We start from the raw sequence: 27,671 nt of genomic DNA on the forward strand, positions 1-27,671 counted from the left end.
AGAACAAACACTAGAAATCAGGCTGGTGCAGATTCATTTTTTTTTCCCCAAGAAAATGGGCATATAATTATTTATTTTAAACTCATTTTCTATTCTTGCTGTCCAAGGCTTCTTCTATTCTATTTGCTGTAAAGATGATATACACATATATCTATGGATACAGACGCATATATCTCTTTGTTCAGCAGTTTTCTAAAAAAAAGAACTCAAATCAGCATGTGCTCAGGGCAGTGTGATTTCACAAAGATCCCTGCAATGGAGGCTAACTAAGAGGTCATGTTTGCAATACCTGACATATTGCTCCTAAAATAAGAATTATTGTTGGTGTTCATCCACCAAAAGAGAAGCAACATCTTTATGATACAGTTGAGAATTCTTTGTACCCTAGGGAGAAGATGGAAATCAGTGAACCAGAGAACCAATGTTTTGCTTTGGTTTTTGACTTCTACCCAAATTGGTTTCATGAGTTCTTGCATTTTTATATAACCTTCCCTCTCGGGCATTTAGTGCAGATTAAAACAATATAGTCAGCCACACTTCCAGATCTGGAAATACCACCTTGGAGGAATGGCACATTATATTTATGAACATTAGTAATGGATTCCTGAACCCTTTTCTTAATACTTGTGATCTTCACATATCATCCTGGAAGCGTTGGCTATGCAGGTCCCAAAGCTGTACCCTGTGAGGAATAGGAAGAAGGTAAATGAACATTTTTGGCCCCAGTGAGTTGACACCCTCCTTGAAGAGATGAGACAACCAGTAGCAAAAGTGGGGTGAGTCTTATTTTCCTACTTATTTTCACTACTCTTCAATACGATGGAGGCTGGACTAAGTCCACAGCGGGATTTCCTTTAAGTCAAAGAATTCCCTAAATTCTAAGCAATTTCTTCTAGTTCATTAAGCCTCTATTTGCCATTAGTTTATGATAGTGCTTCTCAAACTTATAAACCATGTCCTTATAAGTCACCTGCAGATATTGTCCAAAAGTAGATTTAGTAGTTCTGGGGTGGGGATGGAGAATTTGGATTTCTAACAATTTTTGGGGGGTGATGCAGATGCTGCCAGTTCAATGATCATAGGATAACTTGTAAAGGCCCAGAGTGAAATTCACCTCTCAGGAACTCTATTCTTTTCCTGTTCGTTCTTTTGACACCATTTCTGCATGGCTGGGACCTCTTATTCCCTCCCTATTGCTGTCATTTCTAGTTTCACTCCTCATCTATTATTGCCAAAAGAGCATTTAAGGCCGGTTTCTCCTCACTCAAGCCTGCTTACAGATCAGTTGGCCAGTCTTGGGGGTCTGGCTTCTCAGAGAATTATATTTTTTAAGCCCCGATATGTGCATTGCTTTTCATTGCTAACAAACTTAGATCAAGTTTTCTAGAATGCAGAATCCCTTAACTGTCCTGAATATCCCTCCAAAGACTTTGGTGGCCTTTGTCTCTCCTTTTTGCTTGGAAGTGTTAACTGATTGTGTTGAGGAGGTAACATTACCTCTCCAGTCTTATTCATGGCCTCTGATGGGTAGGCAAATGGTACAAATGCAAATAGGATTCTTAGGATACTCTTAGACATCCCAAGACCCAGAAACGAGTGGAGTGTGTGAAAGAGGCTGTTGCCATGACTCTCACTGCAAAAGAACAAGTAGAAATCATGAGAGGGAGGCAGGCACAAGGGTCCCACATACTGTTCTACTGACTGCATCAGAAGCAGCCTTCAAATACACATTTACAAGGGTTTATTCCTGACCGATAGAATCAATGTTCCTGGAGAGAATTTGAATTGTTATAAAGCACAGCTTGGTTAGGGGCTTGCTGTGTGGATCAGCAGATGTTAAACACATGTCATTCATTTATTTGGTACAGGTTACTGAAGACCTCCAAGGTCAAGCACAACATAGAAAGCTCCTCCCCTTCATGGAAGAACTTACCTTAAAGTGGAAACAGTATTAGCAAAATGAAGAATAACTGCCAATGATATATGTTATAAAGGAAAACAAAAAGTTGATGAACTCAAGACAAAGGAGGCTCTGATCAGCCATGGTGTCTATCAGCAGTGCTAGCAAGCTGAGGCTTGATGGTGGATGATTCGGCCAGCAAGCAGCATAGTGTTCTTACGTGGGAAGCAACATATGCCAATATCCCTGAGTGGTAAAGAGTGTGATTGATCTAGGAACTTCTGCAGATGCTACCAGAGAAAGAAGAGACAAGTTATGATTTCCTTCCTGGCAAATTAGTTTGCAATTTGGACTCCTTTCCCTTATGGCTAAAGCATTAGGATTCCCTTTCTGCTCCCTTCAGGGATTGTTTTCATTTTTTACTTGCTGTGCTGCTAATGCTGAAATCCTGGATCCCACTGAACTTGTCATTAAAGATCTCATATGCTGCTCCTTGGAGACTGCTGTGGAAAGTCAGGGGCGCAACAGCCACCCTCCTAGATCTCAAAACATTCCTGCTTCCTCTGTTGAAGGTAATCTTCTGGAAGCCGCTCTACTCATGTTGATTAATTGCAGGAGTCTGGCCTGAGCTTTGGATCCCTTTTCTGTGAAATGGAACATTTGCCACATAGATGATTTAATATCATGTGCCTCAGCAATGAGAGGTCTTGTACAGTCACAGTGTGGTTGTGGCACCCTGGAAGATTTTTTCCTGAAACACAGTGATCCTGAATTTGTCCTGTTCCCCCTTCCCCCCATTTATAACTTTTGATTATATTGGGGCACTTGAACAGATATCCCAAGTGACACCAATGCTGTCAGGGCCCAAGGTCTTGAGGAGTAGTCCAGAGCAGACTTTCTAACTTGCCTAAGAGCGAACTTCCTAATAAAACTTGCATACTCTCAGGGAAACTGATTTCTGTGTTAGAAAAACAATCTGTTGAACAAATGTGTGAAGAGGTGTTTTCATGTAGAAGGCTCTTCATCATGTCTATTTCGGGCATCTTAACAAAGGGACTGGAATCTTCCAGATCCTATGGGGCAGGTTTGCATGGAGAGACACAGGAGTTGGCTAGTTCTGCTGGGAGTTCACCTTGCAGGTTAGATTTGTTAGGCAGTCTATGCTTTTAGCACTTTTTTCCCTTTCCCCTATCCTGGGGATATGGCTTCTCCAAAACACTTCAGGTGATCAGGGTTAGGGTTAGGGTTAGGGTAGCTTTCCCATATGGAGACCTCTTCAGGAAGCCACTTCCTTTTGTACTTTTCCTGCATGCACAGAATATAGCACCCCAAGTTTGGGGCTTCAGATATATTTGAACAACATTAACTGAGCTTCTACAGCAAGCACTTTACTTGCCGAGATGTAGCAGAGGGTTCACTATTGACTAAGACGGATCCCTGCCCTCCAAAAGTAAAATATAATATAATTTATACATATTAGAAATTTTGTGCTCACAGTTCTAGAGGCTAGAATTTGATGTCTTGTGAAGGCTCAGTCTCTGCTTCATAAATGGCACTTTTGCCGCATCCTCACATGGTAGAGGGGTGAGAGGGGCAAAGGAGGTCCAACACATGGCAGAAGAGAAGGAAGGGATGAACCTGTTCCTTGTAGCCCTTTTATAAGGGCTAAACCCATCCAGAAGGGAGGAGCCCTCACAGCCCAGTAACTTTCCAAGGCCTCATCTTTTAGTACTGTCACTTTGGGATTAAAGTTCCAAAATATGAATTTTTACACCCAAAACATAGCAGACATCAAAGTGAGAGCGACAAAAAGCATCATGTTTCTCTGAAGAAGAGAACTCCCTTCTCCTTTGCCTTTTCCATCATTCCTTTATGAAATAAAAATAAATATATCAAATTCAAATCTAATCAAATCAAATCAGAGACAGCATATGAAGATACATAGAGGACAAATAAAAAAAGAAATGGGGAGGGGAAATATGAAAGGAAGATAATATGAAAGCTGGGTTAGTCAAAAAATTATACTCTTATGTCCTATTCAATGATGGAAAGTGGGCCAAAAATCATGTCATAATAAGGCATCAGGGGCTGCAATAAAAGTGGTGTCCTCAAAAGTGTCCCCAGCTGCACCATGGAGTTCTGTAGGGCCTGACAAAAATCTGTATGGTGTAGAGAAAGCTGAGAGAGAGACTATTAAGTCAGAGCTGGAATGAAACTCTTTTGTTGGACAGGATTAGTCTGAGCCTCAGCATATCATTTTCTATATGGGTGCTTCTCAACTTATGATGGGGTTACACCTCAACAAACCCACCATAAGTTAAAAACAAGTAAGGAAAAAATATATTTGATACAATTAAAGTGCTGAATATCAGAATTTAGCCACACAGTACCCTGCAGTTCAGTGGTTTCTCTTTGTAACTGTGCTGACTGGATGCTTTGGCTCTCATAGTGTCCCACTGCATATCACCAGCTCAGGAAAAGATCAAAATTCAAAGTACAGCCAGGCGTGGTGGCACATGCTTGTAATCCCAGTGACTTGGGAGGTTGAGGCAGGAGGATTGTGAGTTCAAACCTAGCCTCAGCAGTTTAGTGAGGCCCTAAGCAACTCAGTGAGACCCTGTCTCTAATGTAATATAAAAAAGAGCTGAGGATGTGGCTTGGTGGTTAAATCCTCTGGTTCAATCCCTGGTACAAAAAAAAAAAAAAAAAAAAAAAAAAAAATCAAAGTACGATTTCCACTGAATTTCGATTGCTTTTGCTTTGTCACAAACTTGAAAAATTGCAAATCCAATTATTGTTAAGTTGGAGACCACCTGCAATTTAATTGTTTAAGTTCTTGGCTAGAGGTGTGGGCTGGAGATTGTGGGAGTGGAGATAAGGATGGGCCAGTGCTAGGGATCTGAATGAGGTACTGACAGTGGAGAGGTCCTATAGGAGTTGTTCAAGAAAAAGGCAGGGAAGGCTTTCCATACATGAGAGAATCTCATCAGTGGAGAATATGAAAACTGGAAAAATATGAAAGATGAGACAAGGCATGGGGTGGGAGGTGGAGCTAGAGAAGCAGGAAAAGGCACATGCCCATCTCATGTGCTCTGCTAAGAAATGTGGCTTCACATTTCTTAGAGGTGCTAAGATGACAGCAGGAGGTCTTAGGCAGGGGTTGTATCTGCTAACTGCTGCATTAATAATGGCACGAAATGAACCTCCCCAACAAGAATTAGTAAACAGTAATCATGTATTCTTGCACACAGACCTGTGAATCTGTGGGCATGGCTCTGATCCAGCCTGCAGGTCTCAGGTTAGCAGAAGATGTGGCTGAGTCTGGGTCCCAGACCAAAGGAAGAGCAACTACCCAACAATAGCTCTTCTCTCATTGAAGTGTGAAAGTACAGGTGGGTGAGTGGACAGACAAATGCCTCTTGAGACTTCAGAGAATAGTCATACCATCATAAAATGACTGCTGGAGCTCCAGCCAGCCATCTTCATTTGATACAGGAAGAAGGTTGAAACACATGAAAAAAAGGAACATTTCTCTTTCAGAAATCCTGGTAATATGACCCAGTGAATCTCATTCATATCTATTCATATCCTAATGACCAAACCTGGCCAGGAAGTTATGTATGACTCCAGCTTCACCTAATATCCTAATAACCATAGGCAGCCACATTCTGTTGCTAAAGCAAGTCACATGGCCTAGCACCATACCATGGGGAGAAGCAAGGTCAACTCTCCTCCTTGAGGGGGAGGTGCCACAAAGTCAGGTGGAGAGTGGTGGTAAAATATAGGGAGGTTGTGAAGGATCCTGAGTGATAATTCAGTCTATCTTGAGGATGAGGCAGGTAGACTTGACTTCTTCAGAGAGTCCACTTGGGCAGCCATATGGAAAGCAGAGCTGAGAAAGGTGATGCTGGAGTTGAAAGAACCAGCAAAGAAGGTTACATAAAACCTCATGGAAACCTGGACTGGGCAATAGTGAGGTAGGATAAAGTTGGGTTGATTTAAAACACTATATGTGATAAAACCATTAGGAATCATGTCCTAGGCTCACTTATGACTGTTTTTCAGATACCTCCATTTAACTTGGAGAGTCCAGGTTGGCATTAGCAACAGTTGTTGCCTTCCTAGTATTATTTTCTTCTCTGATTTTACTTGTGATATTAATATGTCCAAATTAAAAAAAATAGTCATAGATTCTTGGTAAGCTCTGGTTATCAGGATATAAATGGATATGAATGCGTTTCAATGGGTCATATTACCAGGACTTTTAAAAGGGTAATGTGCCCTTTTTTCATGTGCTTCCACCTTCCTGTCTCAAATAAAGATGGCTTACTGGAGCTCTAGCAGTCATTTCAAGGTAACTAGGCCAAAGATGACTGAGCAGAGAGAAGGATTCTACCTTTGATGACATTCCGAATGACCCTATGCTAGCCCTCAACTGCCAATCTTTAAAATAGCAGCATATGAGTGAAAACCCATACCTTCTTTAGGTGAGACTGCTTTGAATTTCTATACCCTGATACCACATAGTGCCTTAGTAACTTAAAGCAATAGTATTCATTAAATAATAGTCCCTAATCAATGTCAAAATTAGAAACATTAAAACTTCACTAAGATACTCTACCTCAAAAGTGTTTGGAAATTTGTGGAGAAGTTTTTCTTTGGTTTTCTTCTTCCTTATCCTCCCAACACAAGTCCAAATTCTCCTTCAAGCCATCTATTTGCCTTCTAATATCTTCTCAGATGTTAAGTGATTTGAAGGAGTTAGCAGAGAAAGCACTTGTTTTAGTCAGCTTTTTGTCTCTGTGATCAAAAGACCTGACAATTTTTAAAATATCAGCATATGGGAGAAAACCCATACCTTCTTTAGGTGTCTTGGCTGGCCAACCCCATTGCTCTGTACCCAAGATGAGACAGAGAATCATGGAGGAAAGGCATGGAAGAGGAAAGCAGCTCAAGACATGGTCGTCAGGAAGGAGAGAGAGAGGGGTGGGGGAGAGCGCGCACGCAAGCAAATTAGTTCTGCTCCCCAGGGTAAAATATAAATCCCGAAGGCACTCTAGTGATCAACTTCCTCCATCCATACCCTACCTGCCTACAGTTACTACCCAGTTAATCGACATTTGTTAATCCACTGATTAGGTCAAAGCTTTCAGAATCGAATTGTTTCACCTTTGAACATTCTTGCCTTATCTTTCATAGGAGCTTTTGGGGAACACCCCATATCTAAACCATAATAGCCCTGGCTGTTTCAATTTAGAATAGGACTCCTGAAGAACAAATGGAGGATGGAGGAATGAATATAAGTGATGGTTCCCATTTCCAAACAGAGGACAGCCCAGCTAGAACATCAGCAACAGTAAGGTTGCATTTCTATAGAGTTATCTCCATAAAGAACTTCACAGATTTCATCTCATTAACGGCCTGAAGCCCAGAAAGGTAGGATGATTTGTTCATGGGCAAGAACTAACAAATTAACAGAGACAGGACTCATATTTTTCTGACTTGAATTTCCCTTCTCGTGCCAAAACTGGTGTTAGAAACTATGTGAGGAAAACCTTCTGTGGGCAAGAGAGAAAGGGAAGTGTCAAAGAAAGATTGCATCAGACGTGGTTAAACAGGCAAGGAAGACTTTATTCAAGATGACTGAAAGACAGACTGAATCAACTACACTGAGTCAAAAGGGTGGGGGTTGTTAAGCACTAAGGTGAGCCAGTGGAAAAGTACCAGAGGACATTGGAGTGGGAGATTGGTCAATGTGAGGAGGCCACCTGCAACTGCCAATCAGAGCTTGTTGCAATTAGGTTCCTGCCCTCCACCGACCTTGGGAGACAGGGTCTATTATGATAAGTGCCTTCTAATGCTTGTCCTGAAATCATTGAGAAGGATGTTAGGGGGTTGTAAAACCAAAACCAACAAGAAGTGGGGAAAAGAGTTATATTGCAATGGGTCAGAGAGAGGATTTATAATTGAAAGTCCACTAAAGTAAATGCTCTGAGAAAAAGGAGGTTAAGAGCCTATAGTTAGGAAAAGATCTGTGTCTAGTCAAGCTGAGGGGAATGTGAAGGTGAGAGAGCAGCAAGTTATCACCTTTCCCTGTTCTCCAGAAAGCCAGGTCTCAGGTCTCAGCCCCCAACTGATCACCTTTAACAGGTAGCAGCTTTATCAGGGATGCATGCTAACCAGCCTGTGGAAGAACTCTGATTTAGATCCTCATCCTACCAGATAGAGATGGTTCCCTCTGCACCCTGGTTAACTGAAACTCTGTGTGTGTGTGTGTCCACCATGCAACCAGCGCACTGGTTTCATTAATGAGGTTCTTGGCATAAAAGTTAGCTAGCGAGATTGAAATAAAACACACAGACTAAGTTACCTTTTCTCTATGATCAGGTCCCAGACGGCTCCCCTCTCTGGTTTCCACCTCTAACCGACCGGTAGGGCAGCAAGGATTACTCAGGGCTAGCAGGAGAGAGAGAGAGTGAGCACGCCAGGGAGTAGCCTTTTATTGGGGAACAAGAAATTCAGGGGAGAATTCCATCCAATGAAGGTTGAGGGGGGCCACACTCCAAGGTCAGGGTCAGTGATTGGCCCCTGGGGTCAGTGGTCAGTCACACCCCCACACCACGGGTTCTCTCACTAGGAAGGGGCTGGGAAAGCTCTGACACAGTTAGCCAGAGCACCTCAGACCCAAACGGGTAGTCGCCCAGTCACGTGTGAGAATGGCTCCCCACATGTGTGTGTGTGTGTGTGTCCACATGTGCATGAAAGGGGGTTGGGGCCAGGTTGGAGAGAAAGACAGACCCCTACAGTCTTCTGACCCTATCTCCATCCCAGAAATGACATTCTCAGGGCCAACTGCATCTACTTCTTTAGGCAAAAAATCGTATTTTCAGCTCAAAGTTGGTTTCACTCCATTGTGCCATTGGGTAATCCAGAGACAGAACCCAGAGATGCAGAATTTCCTTCTAAAAAGCCATCCGCGTTAACCCTGCGGCAGAAGAAAATGGAAATCTCCTTGGCTGGCATTTCAGATTGCCTAAGGGGACCTTGCTTTGCTCTGAGGGCAGGTGACTGCTGACCTTAAAATCCAGGCTTCAGGAGGCATAGGATAAAGGTATTTTATTGTCTCCTAAAGGTTTTGATGTTTTTCAAGTAAAAGTTTAAAAGATCCAGTACTTTCCCCTGAAGCCTCTTCACAAAGTAGTGGATTTTAGAAAAGACGAAGGCCTGGGGGTGAGTGGTCCCTAAAGAGCAGTACCTGGAAGCCTCTTTTTCCCCTTTCCAGAGCATTAGGGTTTTCTTACCTCTCCCTTTCTTTTTTTTCTTTCTTACCTTTTTTCCTATTCTCCAAAGTGCACATGGTCGGTTATTTCTCAGGTCCTGCTACCCCATTTTTCCTGATCCCCGATCCCCAGTCCCTTCAAACACCAAGCACTTCTCCTTTGACTGACAGCTGTTTCCCTGCCTGGTGACAAACTGTCCTGCTGGGGGCTGAGGAGGGTGCACCTTTGGACACAGGGTGGCGCGCGCGAGCCTCTCAAAGCCCAGGCGACCACAGCTCCGCACCTGCTCTTTTATATCAACCCCACCCGCACCCCAGCGCTCCAGGAGGCGCGCCCCCAGCCTTCCCGGGTGGGATAGCGAGGAGCGCTTCTCTGGGACCTGGGTGACAGTCGGGCGGCAGTAGCGTCTGGCCCGCGGGAGAGCTGCTGCGGGCTGCAGAGGTCCCCGGCTCTAGGCTCCTCCTCTTACCGGCCCCCCACCCTCCCCATCTCAGCTCTTTGCAAGGCTTCCCGGAGCAGCCTTGGAGCAGCGGCAGGCGCAGCGCAGGCAGCAGGAGGAGCACAGCCGGCCAGCCGCGCCGAGCCTTCGGGCAGCGGCGATGGCGTGCTAGAGCAGTCCGGGAGGCTCCGCGGAGCCCGGGGCACCCTGCACCTCTAGGAAAGAAGAGGACCCCAGGGACTGCAGCTGGGAAAGGGGGAGGCAAGTGCGTGTGTGTGTGTGTGTGTGTGTGTGTATGAGAGGAGAGAGAGAGAGAGAGAGAGAGAGAGAGAGAGAGAGAGAGAGAGAGAGAGAGAGGTGTGTGTGTAGGGAGGAGGAGAGGGCAGGGGATTCTTTCGAGGGCGCAGCCCCCTGGATGCCCCCGCCGGTACTCAAGGTTTTCCCGCGTGGGAGCCGGCTCCCTGACGTCGCTCACCATGGACTTGCGCGGAGTTGAAACCGGCCAAAGCAGCAACCCGCAGTTGACTGCCCAGCCCTGGGGCATCGCGGGTGCGCGCAAGGGGATGGCCAGGTAGGATGGACGCCCAGCGCGACCACCGCCGCCCCAACGCAGCGGTCCCCGGGCGGTGCCGCTGACTCTCCAAAGCGCACAGGCGTGTGGGCGGAGGCGGCCCCGCTTCGCCCGCGTCTTCGCGAGTCGCTTTGCCTCTTCCACCTACTCGCACCTGCCACCGCGCCAGACCATGTCGAAGGCTGCTGGAGGCACAGGGGCGGCGACAGAAAGTTGTCCCCCAGCCCCGGCTGGTTCGTCCCCCGCCGCCGCGGTGGAGGATCTGTCCAAAGTATCAGATGAAGAGCTGCTGCAGTGGAGCAAGGAGGAGCTGATCCGCAGCTTGCGGCGCGCCGAGGCAGAGAAGGTGAGCGCGATGCTGGACCACAGCAACCTCATCCGTGAGGTGAACCGTCGCCTGCAGCTGCATCTCGGAGAAATCCGCGGGCTCAAGGTGAGCGCAGGGTCAAACGGGGAGCGGGGTGCACTGGGGAGGGGGGGGGAGGGCAAACTTTCCCTCGCTCCTTCAACAGGCGATTCTCCCCTTTCTCCCAGTCAGCACCCCTCACCCTCATCCTCAGCCCTTAGGAAAGTTTTTCAAACTTTGGAGGCTTTTGCTTGCCTCGTTTTCTCCATATGGGGCGCGCCAGCATCGAGGCTCTCTAGGGTCCTTCGAAGCCAGTGGAGAAGGCGCCTCGAATGCTGAAAATCGGGGCGGGGTGGGGACCGGATGGGCACGCAAAACCTTTAATTTCCAAAGGACCCTGTAAAGTCGATGCTTTGGGGAGCCGGGTTATAGCCAATCAGGGGGAAAGGAGAGCAAAGGAGAAAGATCAGGGCATCTAAGACTTCGGGGGTCAGGGATATGGCTGCCCTGGCGCCACCAGCTCACTGCTGAGCAGAGGGCGATGAAAGGGCACTACTGCCAAGAGAAGGGGTGGGGGGTGGGGGTGTCCAGAGAGGAGACGCGGGCGCCACCCTTAGAGTCTGCGTGTATGTTACCGGGTGCAGAGGATCTTAAGTTCTGCCTTCAAGTAGACTCCTAGCTTTTGTGCTCTCACCTCCACTTCGGCTAACGTCACCTTACTCCCCTCCCCACTTCACCCCTAGTTTGATTTTAATTTTATCCAGCGTGTAAAGGAGAGGGAGGCAGCAAAGGACTCAATATGGAGGGGTCAAGGTTTTGAAAGGGTACCCAAGTGTCCGGCAGGAATGCTTTCTTTTTGAGCCAGTCATCTTTCTACCCTTAGCAAAAGGAGGGGGGAATCCCCAAGCCCCACTAACCTAACTTTTCTCCTTGGAAATCTCTGTGTGTGTCGGCAGCATGCCCCCAAGGCTGTAGCAGACCTGGTGGCAGGGTGACCCGGGAACCGCCCTGCCGGCATGCACTGCAAACTTCCTCTCCTCAAGGCTTGCCTGGTGCCTCTTGGTATTCCTTCCTCTCATTGTTCTGCTTTTGTTTATAGGAAGCCAGACACAAACGAAATCACTGTAGAGACCTCAGGGAGCAGATTCCCGCAGGCACAAGCTGTTCTTGTCCCTTTCCACTTCCACCCCACTTCTCAGGCAGTGGACTCTGTTCCCTTAATTGCCTCATGCCCTGGGATTTTGGGGCAAAGAGGGGAGGGAGGGGGCGGGGTGCCCAAGACTCACCTGTGTGCTAAAGTCAGTGTGGGTGAAAATGGCCCTTCTCAGAGACCCAAACCCACTGTCATATAGTCCCTAGAGAGGGTGTAATAAGGAAGATTCCATGGTTAGAGAAATCCCAAGGCTTGCTCTCTTCTTTATTTTAATTCATTACTAATGGAGTATTTATTAAGAACCAGGCACTTTGGGGAATAGAAGTAGGCTAAAATAGTGAGAAGGAATATCAGAGGTGGATTTGAATCTAGAGTCTGCATCTGCCAGAAAGGTGAGCTTGGCTAATTAATTTGTCAGATCTTTATTTTATTCATCAATAAATGATAAGAATCATTTCCTATGGTGTTGTGACAGTAAGTTATGATCACACAGGGAAAGGTTTAATACTGGACTTGACTGCAAAATATGGTGGTTAGAGTCATCAAGAGAGGACATATACATGCATAGTCATTAATTTCCAGGTCTGGGTTTCTTAGGCAAAGCTAGACAGTGGTATTAATTCTCCCTCCAGTTTAATCTTCCAAGGTTTGAACCATGATGTGGCTTGGGAAAGTTTTAAATTAATTAATCAATTAATTTCCTGAATATTTAATGCTATGAAGAATCAACATAATAGCTTAAGAAATTCTTCAACATTCTTTTAGGTTGTGTGGACTTGACTGTGTATGAGGGTCTAGGTGTGAGTGGGGAGGGGGTGATCTGGGTGGTGGGCTGCCTGTTCTTTACTCCAGGAGCCTCATTTAGAGAAACAGCTGTTAGGCCAGTTAAAAGCACTGGCAACTCAGGTAAGAAAGTTTCCCTGTGGCCTAGATTCATGACCTGGCATTAAAAGACTCCCTAGCCTATCTCTATCAAGTTCGGAAATGATGGAGGTGGTTACTTTCTGTGGCAGAGTATACTCTTTTGATCTCAGCCCTGGGCAAATTCAGGAGGTGGCCTGAGGGTGCCATGGGGTAAGACTCTGCTGAGAGATAAATATTCTCCCTTCTCTTCAGCATTTTGCCTCAGAGCTTCCTTAGACACTGCAGCAATCAGAAACATGATTGACTGAATTAATGGTAGGTATATTTACTTATTTTGTCTTAACCATAAGAAAAAGAGATTTTATATTTGGGCCTCTGATGGTTAGATACTCTGCATTGAGAGGTGCAAAGGTAGGATAATGAAGGCCACAACACTTTTCTTTGCTGTGCCCCTTTCTTTGAACTGACATTGACATTATATCTAAATATTTTTAAGGCTAGTACATAGGACTGCAGCTGTATGATTTGGTCAGCATGGGCAAACTGTTAACCTCTCTGAGTCTTTTTCTCATCTGCTCAATAGGGATTTTGATTCCATACTAAGTTTTGTGAAGAGTAAGTGATACCCAGATGCAGAAGCTCAGTGAGCCTAACTAGCTTTCTCAAAGTCACACAGATTAAAATGTTGGAAATAGGTCTACTTTCTTCTTCCTTGGGTAGTTGACATTCTTTGATTAGAATGTGTGAACTCAAAAAGGATGGAGAAAGGAGATTAGGGTGTTGGATTCCTGAGAACATTTCTTTGGACTGTTGAGCATATACCAACCTTCAGGTTACTCCTCACCCCCCAGAATCCTGGTGGGGGGATGATTCTGGGGCAATTAAATCTCTGTTGATTTGTTGTCTGAATTTCATTAATTTCTCTACTTGCTCCCTAACACACCAAACCCTTCCCCTAATCCTGCAGTAAGAAGAAAGAACAAATTAAAACATTTCTTTAATCATAGATGTAGTTCTTCATAGTGTGCAGGCAGAAGATTGAAAATTTGGGTGGTATTCTAGGAGATGGACTTCAAGGTTTAAAAGTCGACTTTAGTCACTGGGATAACATCTAGTGGACTATGGTGATGTCAGAAGAACACTTAGGGTTTTGAAAAAGAAATTCCAAGTCTTAATGAGGATTTGAAGAAGCCAGCTCATAAGGTTATTTATTATCAAGCTGGTTGCTTAGCTGGGCATCAGAGGATGAAGGAAATCTCCCCAAATTAGCAACTTAATAATATTCCCAAGAAAATTAATAATAGGAAGGAGCCATGATAGAGAAAAGTAAATGGGCCCATACCTGCTCCCATCCACCCTTCTGGAATACTGAGAAGGACTGTTTTAGGTTCTTTGGAGAGGACATTAATTAGAGAGGACATTAACTGAGAAGCCTATGGAATTCCAGTTTGCATTCCAGTTCTTGAGAAATCAGGAGTAGCTGTGGGGATAGTCAAAAGAAAGTGTTTTCAGATGTAAATTCATTCAGATGAAGAAGAACATGACTTGAACTTTCTATCAAATGCCAGGATTAAATTAAATGGTGAATAATTTTTTGAAGCTTAGAAAGATTAATTTTGTTTAGTATTATTTTCTCTGAATATCCATAGCTTCTGATTTTCTCTAAAGTATCTGCATCAAGGGATAATTTATCCTCTTACTATTGTAAACTCCAACATGGCAGGGCTCGCTGAAAACAATTGTAAGAAGCCCATTTTTAGTAGCTACAGCTGTAGCCTTTTTTTTCCCCCATTAAAAATTTTTATTTATTTCTTTATTTTTATTAGCTCATTTTAGTTGTATACAATAGTAGGGTTGCTGTAGACTTTTTTGGTCCCAAGCCTAGGGCTTTTAAAGGGTTGATCAATCCAAGAACACGTATTAAACACATATTAAACACCCACTATATTCAAGGTACCATAATAAATATGTTGCAAATGTCCCCCCCTCCCCCCAAAAAAAAGACATCAGACTTCTCCTCTGCCTTCTAGAAGCTATGCTATCTTATATGAGAAAGGAGACAACTGATACCCAATGAATGCTCAAGTGTGTTTCAGGCATTAACAACAGGTGGGATGTCACTTCATTCATTTATTCATGGGTGGTGTTCCATGCAGGGGGAGACTTCTCAGAGAAATCTGTCCTTTGAAATAAGTTCATACAGGCAGGAAGGTGATACTTCTAGCTGGAATGCGTGGTATTCTCAGGTTCAAAACTAGTTGACAGAAGGAGCTAAAGGGGGAAAGGCAGAAAAATCCTTTTAGGCTTGGCCCAGGAGTTTATTCACTTCTTGGCAAAGGGAAGGTGTTGGGGGTTGGTTAGCAGCAGAAGCAAAACATTCAGGAAATGTTTTTGAAGTTGAAGATCAGTCTGGTTCAGCAGGCCAAGGAGTGCTTGGATTGGAGTGGGGGACGGAAGACTAAGCCAGAAAGGCCAGCTGGGAAACTGTTGGCAAAGGTCAGGTCCTAGTCATAAAGGGGCCATGGAAAGCAAAAGGAAGAGGCAGGCATTGGAAACAAGGAAACGGAGTTGTTGGTAACGCCGAGTTACAACTGGAGTTAGAAACGAAGCTGCATAGGCTTCTTCCTCAAGCCTCAAAATTCCCTTTCATCTTAGGCCTTGTTAATGTCAGGAAGTGAAGGATATGGTTGGCAGATGTTTTCAAGTGTATTTACTAGTCAATATCAGGGGAAGTATGGGAATCAACCTCAGTTTAAAAGAAGGAAGTCCCCTCTCTGAGAACCTCTGGTTCTGGATTGGATGATGAAATTGCAAGACCAGAGGATTTCAGGCTTGGAAAAACAGGGTAAGTCTTAGGTAGCAGTCCCACAGCTGCCTATATATCATTTCTACCAAACCCTGGTGCTTCTTTCACTATATGTGTGAATGGAGAGCAAGTGGGAATGGCAAAATGCATTTTTAAATTTCTTAGTTTGAGGTACCTACAATGGGTGTACTGCATTCTGGATGCACAGGGGAGTGAAATAGATGAGGTAACCATTCTCATGATTCTAGTGAGGGTAGAGACTTTAATTAGCAGGCATACATGGTAGTATTGTAATAAGTATGACAGAGGCGAAGTCTAAGGGGTGATATAGAACATAGAGGTAGACCTCCTTTATATTGGGGTGGCCCTTCTTCAGAATGCCTTCTATGGGGGAGTGACATAAAATGAACCCTGATGGCTGTGTAGAAGGCTGAGGAAAGAAAGCATTGCAAGTGAAAAAGGAGAAGGTAGGTTGGGAGTGCTCAATGTGTGATGCTCACCTTCTGCCCTGCTAGCCACCTATCCAAGCTATCATCATCTCCCGCCTGGACCAGCCTAGTAGTCTCCTTGCTGGTCTGGTGGCCATTTTGTCCTGTCTCCCTCCCTGTTCTCCCCTCCCCACCCCAGCTGGCTGCTTTTTTACACTGAACTATGGTGGCTCTTCACAAAATGAATCATATGTCATTCCTCTACTCTCAGCTCTTCAACAACCCAAAGTCTGACCACTATTCAGTCCCTGACAACTCAGACCTTCCTTATCTCTGTGCTTTACATAGTGGCTTCCCTGTGACTTGGGCTTTTGCTGTCATGTCCTTTCAGGGGCTTTTGTACTTGCCTTGTCTCTGCCTGGGATCAGCTTCACTGACATGTTTGCTCTTTGATTTCACTGAGATCTTTGCTTTAAATGTTTCCCTTTCATGTAGAGACACCTTCTCTTGAAAAGTAGTAATTTTTAATCTGCTTTAGTTTTTACCCCAGAATCTTTCATTATGAGCCATTATGTGCTTTGCTTGTGTGTGTGTTTGTGTGTGTGTGTGTGTGTGTGTGTGTTTCCTATTCTTTTCTACCAGAATGAAAACTGGGGGATGTGAAGGTGTCTGCTACCTCTACTGATATATCCATATATCCATACCACTTGGGCTGGTTTCTGGCACATAATAGATGCTTACTACATCTTTGTGAATAAACAAATGGATCACCATCTATGCTGGAGAAGTAGAGCAAGTCATAGCATCTGGGATCTTGTGAGAATTGAAGGATCTTGCAGGTTATCCTAAAGGCAATGAGAAGCTATTCAAAGTTGTTTTTTTTAAACACGGGAGTGACTAGATGAACTTAATTTTGGAAATCAAGTCCCAAAACTTGTTTGGCTTGGAAGTAGAAGGTGAGGGAGGAGATGCCAGGGATAACTACAGGTTCTTAATAAGAGCATAGGTGGAGGTGAGATTTGCTAATATGTGTAATTTGGGAAGGGGTGTTGTCCATCAAGAGGTCCTTGAGGCTCAAGTGTCAGATGCTTGGGAGATATTTGTTTGGGTATGGCAAATGGGTTGGATGTGCAGGACTGAAATGCCACTAGAGGGCAATTGTGCCTTTCCCTAGTGGGGGGATTGGGGTTGCTCATTCCATATTGTGGGCTAAAAATTAAGTAGTCCTTTGCTTGCTCTGTTGAAAGCCCTGCTGCCTCAGAGTTTTTAAATGTTTAGTAGGTGACAAGTAGCCATCTTTCTTTCTAGAGGGTGGGGCAGGGGAAATCTTGTTTTTCTATTGACTGGTTCCCTGTTAATTAACTGTCTGTTCTCTAAATACTGTCTAGATGATCTTTGGATGAGTTAAGCTTTGAGAAGTCATTTTCCCATCCATGGGTCCCCTTCAGAACCATAATAATTATTATCCATTATGTGTTTAGGTGAATATTAGATGAAATAATGCAAGTAAAGTATTGTGCAGGGAACATGACCAATGCCTATTATTTTTAACTTTTAAGGATACTTAAAAATCTTCAGTTTCTTTTCACCTTCCTACCTCCTCTGGCAATATCCTGGAGAATTTAGCATTTCCACATTCTCTGGCTCCTAGGAAGTCTGGCCTAATGAGGTCTTGTATGTGTACCTCCCTAGAATGGTTCTCTGTCTCTTTTCAGGATATCAACCGGAAACTCCAGGAGGACAACCAGGAACTGAGGGACCTCTGCTGTTTCTTGGATGATGACAGGCAGAAAGGCAAGAGGGTGTCCCGAGAGTGGCAGAGACTGGGCCGCTACACGGCTGGGGTGATGCACAAGGAAGTGGCCTTATATCTGCAGAAGCTGAAGGAGCTGGAGGTGAAGCAGGAGGAGGTGGTGAAGGAGAACATGGAGCTCAAGGAACTCTGCGTGCTCCTGGACGAGGAGAAGGGTGCGGGCTGCGCTGGCAGTCGCTGCTCCATTGACAGCCAGGCCAGCCTGTGCCAACTCACTGCCTCCACCGCACCGTATGTGCGGGATGTGGGCGATGGCAGCAGCACCTCCAGCACTGGCAGCACTGACAGCCCTGACCACCACAAGCACCACGCAAGCGGTGGCAGCCCTGAGCACCTGCAGAAGCCCCGGAGTGAAGGCAGCCCGGAGCACTCCAAGCACAGAAGCGCCAGCCCTGAACATCTACAGAAACCCAGGGCCTCCGGGACCCCAGATCACCCGAAAGCACTCAAAGGACCTAGCCCCGAGCACCACAAACCATTGTGCAAGGGTAGCCCGGAACAGCAAAGGCACCCACACCCTGGAAGCAGTCCTGAAATGCTGCCCAAACACGTGCTGAGCGGGAGTCCAGAACATTTCCAGAAGCACAGGCCAGGGGGCAGCCCGGAACACGCCAGGCACAGCGGAGGGAGTCCCGAGCATCTTCAGAAACATGCCCTTGGTGGGAGCCTGGAGCACCTACCCAGAGCCAGGGGCACCAGCCCCGAGCATCTCAAACAGCATTTTGGGGGGAGCCCTGATCACAAACACGGAGGCGGAGGCAGTGGTGGAGGCAGCAGGGAGGGCACCCTCAGACGGCAGGCGCAGGAGGACGCGTCACTCCATCACCGGAATGTCTACAGTGGCATGAACGGTGGGTCAGTACGTGCTGGGGAACTGCGTTGACTCGGGCAACTCAGTAGCGTTCTGAATGACCAAGGGCTTTCCAGCCATGCTGGAAAGGGGTGGATCGGGAGGAGGAAGAGGCATTGGCTCTGGAATTATGATGTGTGTTTCTTCCTCTCAATTTGTTTTTGTTTAATCAGTCAAGTAAGCCTGAAGAAGGTTGGGGGGGCGGGTGTGTGTAAGGGATTAGAGGGGGGACAGGAACAATAATTCCCTGGGACCCTGAGTTGCCTGGGTGAAATCTAAATATTGGAGATAAAAATAGATTCTTCCCTCTTGACCTTTACTGAATTGTATGACGTTTCCTACTCAGGCTCACTTGTTGAATGAAGTCTGAGCAGGTCCTGAATCCGAGCTAGTATCTTATGTTCAGGAAGAAATCAATATTTATGTTGAAAAGACACGTTGAAAAATAAATATGGTGTCCCTTGATGCAGACTTGATGCTACTTTGCTTGAGTGCTTATAAATGTTCCTTTATCTTGAGAATTTTTCCATTGTGTTGGGGGTGGTAGCATGAATCTGTGATTTTTATTTGTATCTAAAAATGTATCAGATAATTCTCTTCCCTACTCACTCAAAACTCACCAACCCTCTAACCAAACCCTCCTAAACATATTCTGGATAGTATGATCTTCTACATTACATAAGACATCTTTCTGGGTCATTTAAATGTACCTCTTTAAAATGTACAGATGTGCTTGGATACTCCTTTGATTTCCAAAGCATAACATCCACTGCATTTGCTGAGGCGGCACTAAACCTGAGCTTTTAAACCTTTTGGAAGAGGCTTAATTTTCTGCATCTTGGTTCTGAAACCACTTTGAACTCAAGAGAGAAAGGAATCATTTCTTAAAGAAAACAAATCAAAAACCAAACAAGCAACACACACACACACACACACACACACACACACACTCTCTCTCGCAAATCCACAACCACAGTAACCCACCTTCCCCCCAAACCTTACACTTCTTTTGTGTTACCTATCCTTGGGTTGAAGCTTAAAGTGATTGGCTTTTATAAATGTGGAACTTTTCATTCAAAACAACTGAGGTGCTTTTTTTTTTTTTTTCCTTCTCTATTTGGGAGCTGTTCTATAGAGTTTATATGCAGCTAGCTCTGAGCAGTGGTGGAAGAGGCTGCGGGTTTTAGCAGTGACACAAAGGGGTAAATTTTCAATATTGTACTTGGGGATTTACCTGTTGGATTCCATTTCAGCCTAATCCTTTTCTCATAGTGCTGAAAATTGACTCTGGAAGCTTGGCTTCTAATGCAGCCAGTGTTCTTTTCAGTGCAAATGGAACTAGAAAGAGGGAGGGGAGGGATAGGAAGCTACCGCTTTCTGGGTTGTTTGTGTTAAGAGGCTGCAGGGAGAAGCCAATTCACCTGCTTCCTGGAGGCCTCCTGGCTGGCTGGTGTCTGGACCAAGTTAACTGAACCTACACTCACTGTTGCCAAGAGCCACAGCAGCTGTGCCCCAGTGGCTTTGGGGAGGGGGGCGCTTGGCTATGCAGGTCTCCAGAAGAGATAAAACTCATTTAAAAAGGTATTTTGGATGTGTTATTATCATGAGATGGGTCATTGGCCATGACACTTGTCTTCACGGGCTGCAATGGGTCAGTAGGGAGATAGTTAATGACTTTTCCATTTTGTGATTACATTTTAATGAGCTGTAGAAGTAACTATGTGCACTATTTTAAGGAAACTTTGTTTCTTAAACTAAAACAAAACAAAATAAAACAAAAAAACCAATAGCTAGCCAGGTGGTTCACTTAATAAATAATTCTTCCATTTATAAAAGGACTCTTTAAATAAAGAACTTTAGTATATTTTTTACTTTTCTTGAATATTATTATTTTTGACTGACAAATTATAATTGTATATACTTGTTGGGTACAATGAAATGTTTTGATCTATGTATACAATGTGGAATGATTAAATTAAGCTAATTAACATATATATTACGTTGATGATATTTTTATGATGAGACATTTAGAATGCACTTTCTTAGTTATTTTGAGATGTACATTGTTGTTGACTATGGTCATCAAGGTCTAAAATCTATTCCTCCTGTCTGAAATTTTGTGCCCTTTAATGAACAACTTCACATTTTCTCCTTTCTCACTATCCCAGCCTCTGATGACCAGTATTCTACCGTATACTTCTGTGACTTCCACTTGAGTGGATCCTGTGGATAAGTGAGATCACGGGACATTTGTCTTTTTGTATCTGACTTATTTCAATATAAAATCCTTCATTTTTATCATGGTGTTGCAAATGAAGGATTCCTTTTTTTTTTTTTTTAATGGTTGACTAGTATTCTATCTTCTATATATTCCACATTTCCTTTATCTATTCATCCATGGATGGACACTTAGATCAAGTCCAAATCCCTGCTATTGTGACTACATGATGAAATAAATGTGGTAGTACAGATATTCCTTCTACATATTCATTTCAGTTACTTTGGAAGTATATCCAGAAGTAGGATTACTGGGTCATATAATCATTCTATATTTAATTTTTTGAGGAACTTCTGAACCATCTTCCATAATGGCTATACTAATTTATGTTCCCACCAACATTGTATGAGTTCCCTTTACTCAACATCCTCTCCAACATTTATCTTGCAACCTGTTGATAAAATCACCTTACCAGGTGTGAGGTGACATCTCATTATAGTCTCAATTTGCATTTCTCTAACGATTAATGATGCTGAGCATTTGTTTGTGTTCCTGTATTCCATTTATAGACCTTATGAGAAATGTTGTTCAGTCTTTTGCCCATTTTAAAATTGGGGCTGTTTTCTTGCTGTGGAGTTGTTTGAACACTTTAGAGAGTATTCAACTTTATAAATTTTTTTTATGCTTTGCACAATAATCTTTTATAAGAAGTCTGACTTGAAGATATTTTCTCCCATTCTGTGTGTTGTCTCTACTTTCTCCACTATTTCTTTTGCTGTGTAGAGGCTTTCTAGTTTGATATGATCCCATTTTTCTATGTTTACTTTTGTTGCTGTGCTTTTAGGGTTAGATCCAAAGAATCATTGCCCAGACCAGTGTTATAGAACTTGTCCCTATTTTTCCTTTTAATTTTATAGTTTCAGGTCTTATATTTAAGTCATTAATCTATTTTGAAGATTTTATGTGATTTTTGTATTTGGTACAAAAATCTTTCATTCTTCAGCATGTGGATATCTAGTTTCCCCAAAGCCGTTTATTAAAAAGACTGTCCTGTCCCCATTGTAAGTTCTTGAAAACTTTGTCAAAAATTATTTGACCCTAAGTGTTTGGGTCTATTTCTGGAGTTTCTGTTCCATTCCATTCATCAATCGGTCTTTTTTTTTTTTTTTTCTTTTTTCTTTTGGCCAATAACATGCTATTTGATGATAACTGCTTTATAATATGTTTTGAATTGGAGAAGTGTAATGCCTTTAGCTCTGTTCTTTAGTAGAAGATTATTTTGGCTACTCAGGGTCTTCTGTGGTTCCATATAGACTTAAGGATATATAGATATATTTTGCCATTTTTGTGAAAAATGACACTGGGATTTTAATAAAGAGTGCATTGAATCTTTAGATTGCTTTGGGTGGACATGGGCATTTTCACAATATTAATTCTTCAATCCATGAACACAGAACATCTTTCAGTTTGTTTGAATTTTCTTTGATTGTTTTCATCAGTGTTTTATAAATTTCAGGATATAAGTCTTTTGCCTCCTAGATTAAATTTATATGTGCTTAATTTTTTTTATGTTTCCTTCTTGGTTAGTTTATTATTAGTTTATAAAAGTGCTGCTGATTTTTGTATGTTGATTTTTGTGTCCTGCAATTTTACCGAATTTGCTTATCAGGTCTGCAAGTTTTTTGGTGGATACTTGGGTTTCCTATACATAAAATGATGCCATCAGCAAATAGACACAATTTTCTTCTTCCTTTCCTATTAGGATGGCTTTTATTTCTTTTGCCTAATTTCTCTGGCAGGGATTTCCAATACTATGTTGAAAAGAAGTGGTGAGAGTAAGCATCTTAGAGGAAAAGCTTTCAAGTTTTTACTGTTGAGGATAGCATTACCTACAGGTTTGTCATATTAGCCTTTATTGTATTGAGGTACGTTTCTTCTATAATTGAAATGATTTTTACCATGAAAGGATCTTGAATTTGGTCAAATGTTTTTAAGATTTCTGTTGGGAGTTTTCCTCTAGTTTAATTGATGCATGATTTAACTTAAAAGAAAGATTTTTAAGTATAACCTTTAAACAATACCTTACACAAAGCAAGGTCTATTTGTAGAGAACGATCATATTACATCATGACTTATATTTGCCTGAATTCTGGTAAACATGGTGGGTCAGGCAAATGTTTTGTAGAATTGAACAAATTAATTTAGCTACAAATTTGATTTAATAGCTACATTATTGAATGACACTGCAGTTTTAATTCTTGCGTCTACTTCAAGTTTTCTCATTCTTAAATTTTCTCATCTTGTGCCTACTTCAAGTTTTTCCATTCTTGTGACTACTTCAGGTTTTGTCATTCAGATCTTCTGGTGACAGTCGATATCCTCACCAGAGTATATTTATAGTACATTTGGATTGCATTTTCATTTCAGTAATTAATTGGAAAATGAAGTGGCACAATGAGATGTTTATGGATCATCAGCCTATAAACTTGTGCATTGGTAGTTTGTATTTATCCTGCCGTTACAAATTAATTTTTGATATGGATGGTAAGACATGCTTTTTCACATTTTAAAAATTGCCACACAATTTGTTTGAATCATTGGTGTACAGACAGATAAGAAGTAGTAGCGAGGTTAATCCCAAATTACAGATTCTCTGAGTCATTTCCAGAGCTACTCCTTTAGGGTTGGGGTGAACTATGAGTGTTTTGGCTCAGCTCTTGCATGTTTTTGTAGGAACAAAAAGCAGATGAAAGGAAAAGGAAGGAGTGCCTACATTATGGCAGGCAGAGAGATGAAATATATACTGGCAGAATATTGTCCTACCTGTAAGATACGCATTTTCTCAAACACTCACACTTATGCACACCGAGGGAAAGTCAATGAAAAGGATTGCTGTTTTAGTTGACTGGGCCTTGGCCATCTTTAAATCTTGTCTTTCAATGAGAAACTCAGTAGATGAAGTAGTTGAACTTGGTATCCAGGAGTTTCCTTTGATTAAAACCAGTGGCTTAATTTGCAACTAGAATGCATAGATGAATTTTAGGTATTTTTTTTTTCTGTTTTAAAAGTAAGCCTCTGTAACTTGGTTAATTAGTAGCTGATTAAGAAAACACAAGCAACACATGCAACCAGAAAAAAACACAGAAAAACCTTTAAGGTTTAAAAAAAAAATCCTCATGAATACATTTTTTTCTATGGAAGTTATTATTCAACTACTTTTCCCCTCTCCAGTTTGTAGAGGGTTCCATTCAACACTTATCGCATCTAGACATTAAAGCATTTGTACATTCATTAAGGTTGCTTGCTGGATTCCAGATTAGCAAATATGTAATTGAATATCTACTTCTAGCTATGAAAGTACACAACTGGCCTCAACTACTGAGAATGGGGATTTCACTTACCTAATCCACTGAAATTCAAAGTGGAATTGAACTTTCTTAGAAGGTGAAAGTATTTTCCCTTACAAAGGAGTTTTGCCAGATATTTGCTTTTTAACAGATACCTATTTCTGCTCAGGCCTTGGGTGTTTTGGATGGTGCAGGTTCTAGCAATATCTGTTGATTGTTGACCTTCCAGATAATAAGCTACTGATGATTAGGGGCCCTTATAGGCAGCTGGCCCATTAGACACTATCAAGAAAAACTAGTAACATTGTTTGATTTTAACTCCAGAGGTCCATATTGCTGATTATCAGCAAATGAGAAGGAATAAATAAATAAATAACCCCATTACTCTGTATCGTGTTGTTTATTTTTCCCTTCTAAAAATAAGATAATTAGTTAACCATCCTGCTAGTTCTGTCTGTCTCCTCTTGCTTTCTTCGAGCACATTCCAGTGAATAGCAGCTTCGTCCTCTTCTTTAATATCACCCTCACCAGTGGGAGCACACACAAGAAAATTATTTGCTTGTGTTAGACAAGGGCCACTTAGAACTCACTCGACCTTGCTGTTTGGAATGCCAGGGTTCTAAGTCTTCCTCCTGAAAACTTCTTCATATTTCCTTCCTTACTTTGTAAGTGTCTCTAGAGTTGGAAAGAGTAGGGTATTTCTCCCCCAAATTCTTCTTGTATCTCAGGGCTTCTCAGCAGTGGCAATGACTTTTGGACCAGAAAATTCTCTGTGTGAGGTGATGTCTTATGCATTTTAGGAAGTTTAGCAGTATCCCAGGGTTTTACCTATGAGTAAATAAAAAATGTCACCAGTTGGGGCTTAGGCTGTAACTCAGTGGTATAGTGCTTGCCTCCCACATATGAGGCACTGTGTTCGAATCTCAGCACCACATAAAAATATATAAAAATATTGTGTCCATCTACAACCAAAAAAAAAAAAAAAAATTCACTGCTTCACAGCAGTGGTTTTCATTCTGGCTGCAGATTAATAGCACGTTGGCTCTGAAAAATACCCGTGGTTGAGCCTGGCACAAGGAGATGTAAATTGAGTTGATTCGGTACCAGGCTTGGGTACTTTTCAAAAAGTGCTCCTCAGGTGAATTGAATGAGTAGACCAGGTGCACACTTCCTATATAAGGGACTGTTGCCAAGATGTGTTGGTGTGAGTGAAGGTCTGAAACACCCAAGCTTCTGGAAGAAGAATGTTGATGTCTCCTTTTCCTTTGCTGAATTCCAGGATGGAGAAGGATGGACTGACTGACTTTAGCTGGTAAAAATCTTTGCCCTGTCAACTCTAGGCTGAGGTTATGTGAAAATGTACTACTTTGGAGCATGGGTTGCAGGTGGAGTTCTGTTAATTTTGGGGAAATTAACATGTGTGGTTCGAGTCTGCTTTGGTTTTTGAAAACTTCACATCAAGATGGAAAATACGGGTTTCTAACCTATTTGCAATGGACATTAAAGGTGAGTATAGATCAGGCAAACCCTGCAGTGCTAAAGAGTATTTCCCACAAAGGAATGCTGCATTGCAAATCTCCCACTTAAGAAGTTTTAATCTGAATTTAAATGCTGCTCCTTATTTTCTGTTCAGGTTATTAATGAGTAACTAAAGACATTGATAACACAAAGTGGCCTTGTCTGTGAGAAGTAAGATAACCTGTGAGTAGACGAACTCACCGGGATTTCTCTGCAGCAAGGCTGTGAATTAATAATGGTGCACTATCACATGAATAATCACTCATACATCTTTTATTTTGCTTAGAAAAAATCAGAACATCATTTATGAATGCATTTGGACAATAGAAATCAAACATCTCTTGGGAGAGAAACTTCAACAGTTACAGTTAAGGACTACCAGAACAGATTTTAATTGAGGTCCTTTGTGTATATTTTCTGTTGTACAATCTGACACGTAGAGGCTTACAAAAATAAATAGTAGTTTTTGTTCTTTAAGTTTGAATACAGTAACTTGGGAACCTTCTAGACACTTTGATAGGACATCAATTGAAGTTTTGAAAAACAGCATTGATTTATTGTACCATACTTGTATGTGCAAAGCATAATGCACTGATCAGAAGACTACATTTTGATTTAGTCAGATAGAAAGCTTAACATTGGAAGTGCAGTTTAAGAAAATTGCAAAATATTGAAGAGGTACTAATTATTGGAAAACCTAGGAAATACCTTAGAATGACATTATCTAGCACAAATTAAGGTTTTCAATTCCACTGGCAATAATAGCCCAGGGCTATAAACGTTTTTTAAATATGGGAGGCGGGCATTTAAATCTTCTTCCTAAGGAGCTTGTTTATCAGTTTTATGTATGTGTACATGTAGTTATATTCATTTTGATAACTATAATATTGTATCTGAACAATGCCAGATATTCACTTGATTCTGTTTATTCTAACAAATGTTCAAATGCATCTGGCACCCAGTCACATAAGCTAGTTGTTGTCATGAATTAAATCAAGAATCTCTTTCAACTGATTATGATCCTGTCCTATAGACTCAGTTGAAATCAATTAAATGTTCTGGCTCATTACAAATCTTCAGCAGACATAATAGAAAACAACATAATCATTGAATTAGTGATGCATTTATCATTTCATTTTAACTGAAATAATTTAGAACCAAGGATGGGAAAGTGAAAACCTTGAATTATTTCATCAGGTAACAACTTTTTACAAATACCAAATGCATACAGATATGTGAATGTGTATTCATAAATACATGAAAAAATGCAATACAAATACAAAATATGTAGGATGATCCATGTACTCATAGTAAGGTTATGCTATTTTAGAAGCGTTTTGTTGGGATCTTGGTCAAGTTTCACTGGTCAGAAATAAAAGTGTAAAGCCAATTTTTGCCAAAGCAAATACATGTTATGTCTTACTGTGTAACCTCACTGGGCCTGATGGGAATTTTCCAGACTGAAAATTTGAGCTTAGGCTCTAGAACGTCTCCAATTTTAGCCACTTACTTGTGATTTAAGTGGTAAAATTGTCTACATTAAATGGCTGTGATGGATATTCTCATTTAAATAGCTCCTTAAAAATCAGACCCTCCATGCTCTCAGCCATGTCCCTTTATGTCCTCAGCAGGCCTAACTCATTTTCGCATTATGTCTAAGTTCTTCTATTTCTAATGAATCATTATAGCTTGGGAAAATAGATAACTACACCATTTAGACATGTATTTGAAGAAAGAATAAATGATCTTGAGGTGCCCTTCTGTGTGTAAAGTGCATAGCTTTAGTGTGTGGTTCATGTGTCATCCTTCTAAAAGTATGTTGGTTTTTCAAGGTATATCCTTGCTTTCAAAGTCTCGGCCATACTTCAAATAATCAAGGTGTTTCTGTAAGAAGAACTTAAATGTTCACTTCTGGGGTACTTTGACATAATTTAGTTGTCCTTACTAGCACTTTAATGCATAGTATTTATGGTGAGCATTATCCATATTTGAAAAAGTATTTATCTCAAATTTGATCCTGAGAAAACTATGAATAGTTTCATGTTCTGAAATGGGGCTGACTTTTCAAGAGAGCTAGGAAATTTGAGACTCGATATCAAGAGTAGACTATGGGATACTTGAGAACATAGACATGAAAT

The 27,671-nt window shown here is 42.2% G+C and overlaps 1 protein-coding gene and 1 long non-coding RNA gene across 4 annotated transcripts in view; one reads left to right on the forward strand and one right to left on the reverse strand.

Annotated features, from left to right (window-relative positions):
* Positions 1-523: 523 nt before the first annotated feature.
* LOC143380125 (uncharacterized) lies at positions 524-11,083 on the reverse strand. The gene is made up of 3 exons (XR_013088588.2): positions 10,095-11,083; positions 8,271-8,356; positions 524-682 (listed from the first exon to the last, which is right to left on the reverse strand). It is a non-coding gene; the product is annotated as an uncharacterized LOC143380125 (long non-coding RNA).
* The window catches only part of Ccdc85a (coiled-coil domain containing 85A), a 174,061-nt gene continuing 155,913 nt past the window's right edge, over positions 9,524-27,671 (forward strand). For 2 of the 3 annotated variants that reach the window (XM_076832866.2, XM_076832867.2), the window contains exons 1-2: positions 9,524-10,623; positions 17,503-18,451. In XM_076832866.2, the coding sequence (XP_076688981.2) occupies positions 10,363-10,623; positions 17,503-18,451 (1,210 nt within the window). In that variant the 5' untranslated portion in view covers positions 9,524-10,362. Of the gene's footprint in view, positions 10,624-17,502; positions 18,456-27,671 lie in introns of all 3 variants that reach the window. The other variant, XR_013088587.2, reaches the window with a different exon arrangement.

Source organism: Callospermophilus lateralis, chromosome 14 (assembly GCF_048772815.1).
Source record: "Callospermophilus lateralis isolate mCalLat2 chromosome 14, mCalLat2.hap1, whole genome shotgun sequence".
NCBI lineage: Eukaryota > Metazoa > Chordata > Mammalia > Rodentia > Sciuridae > Callospermophilus > Callospermophilus lateralis.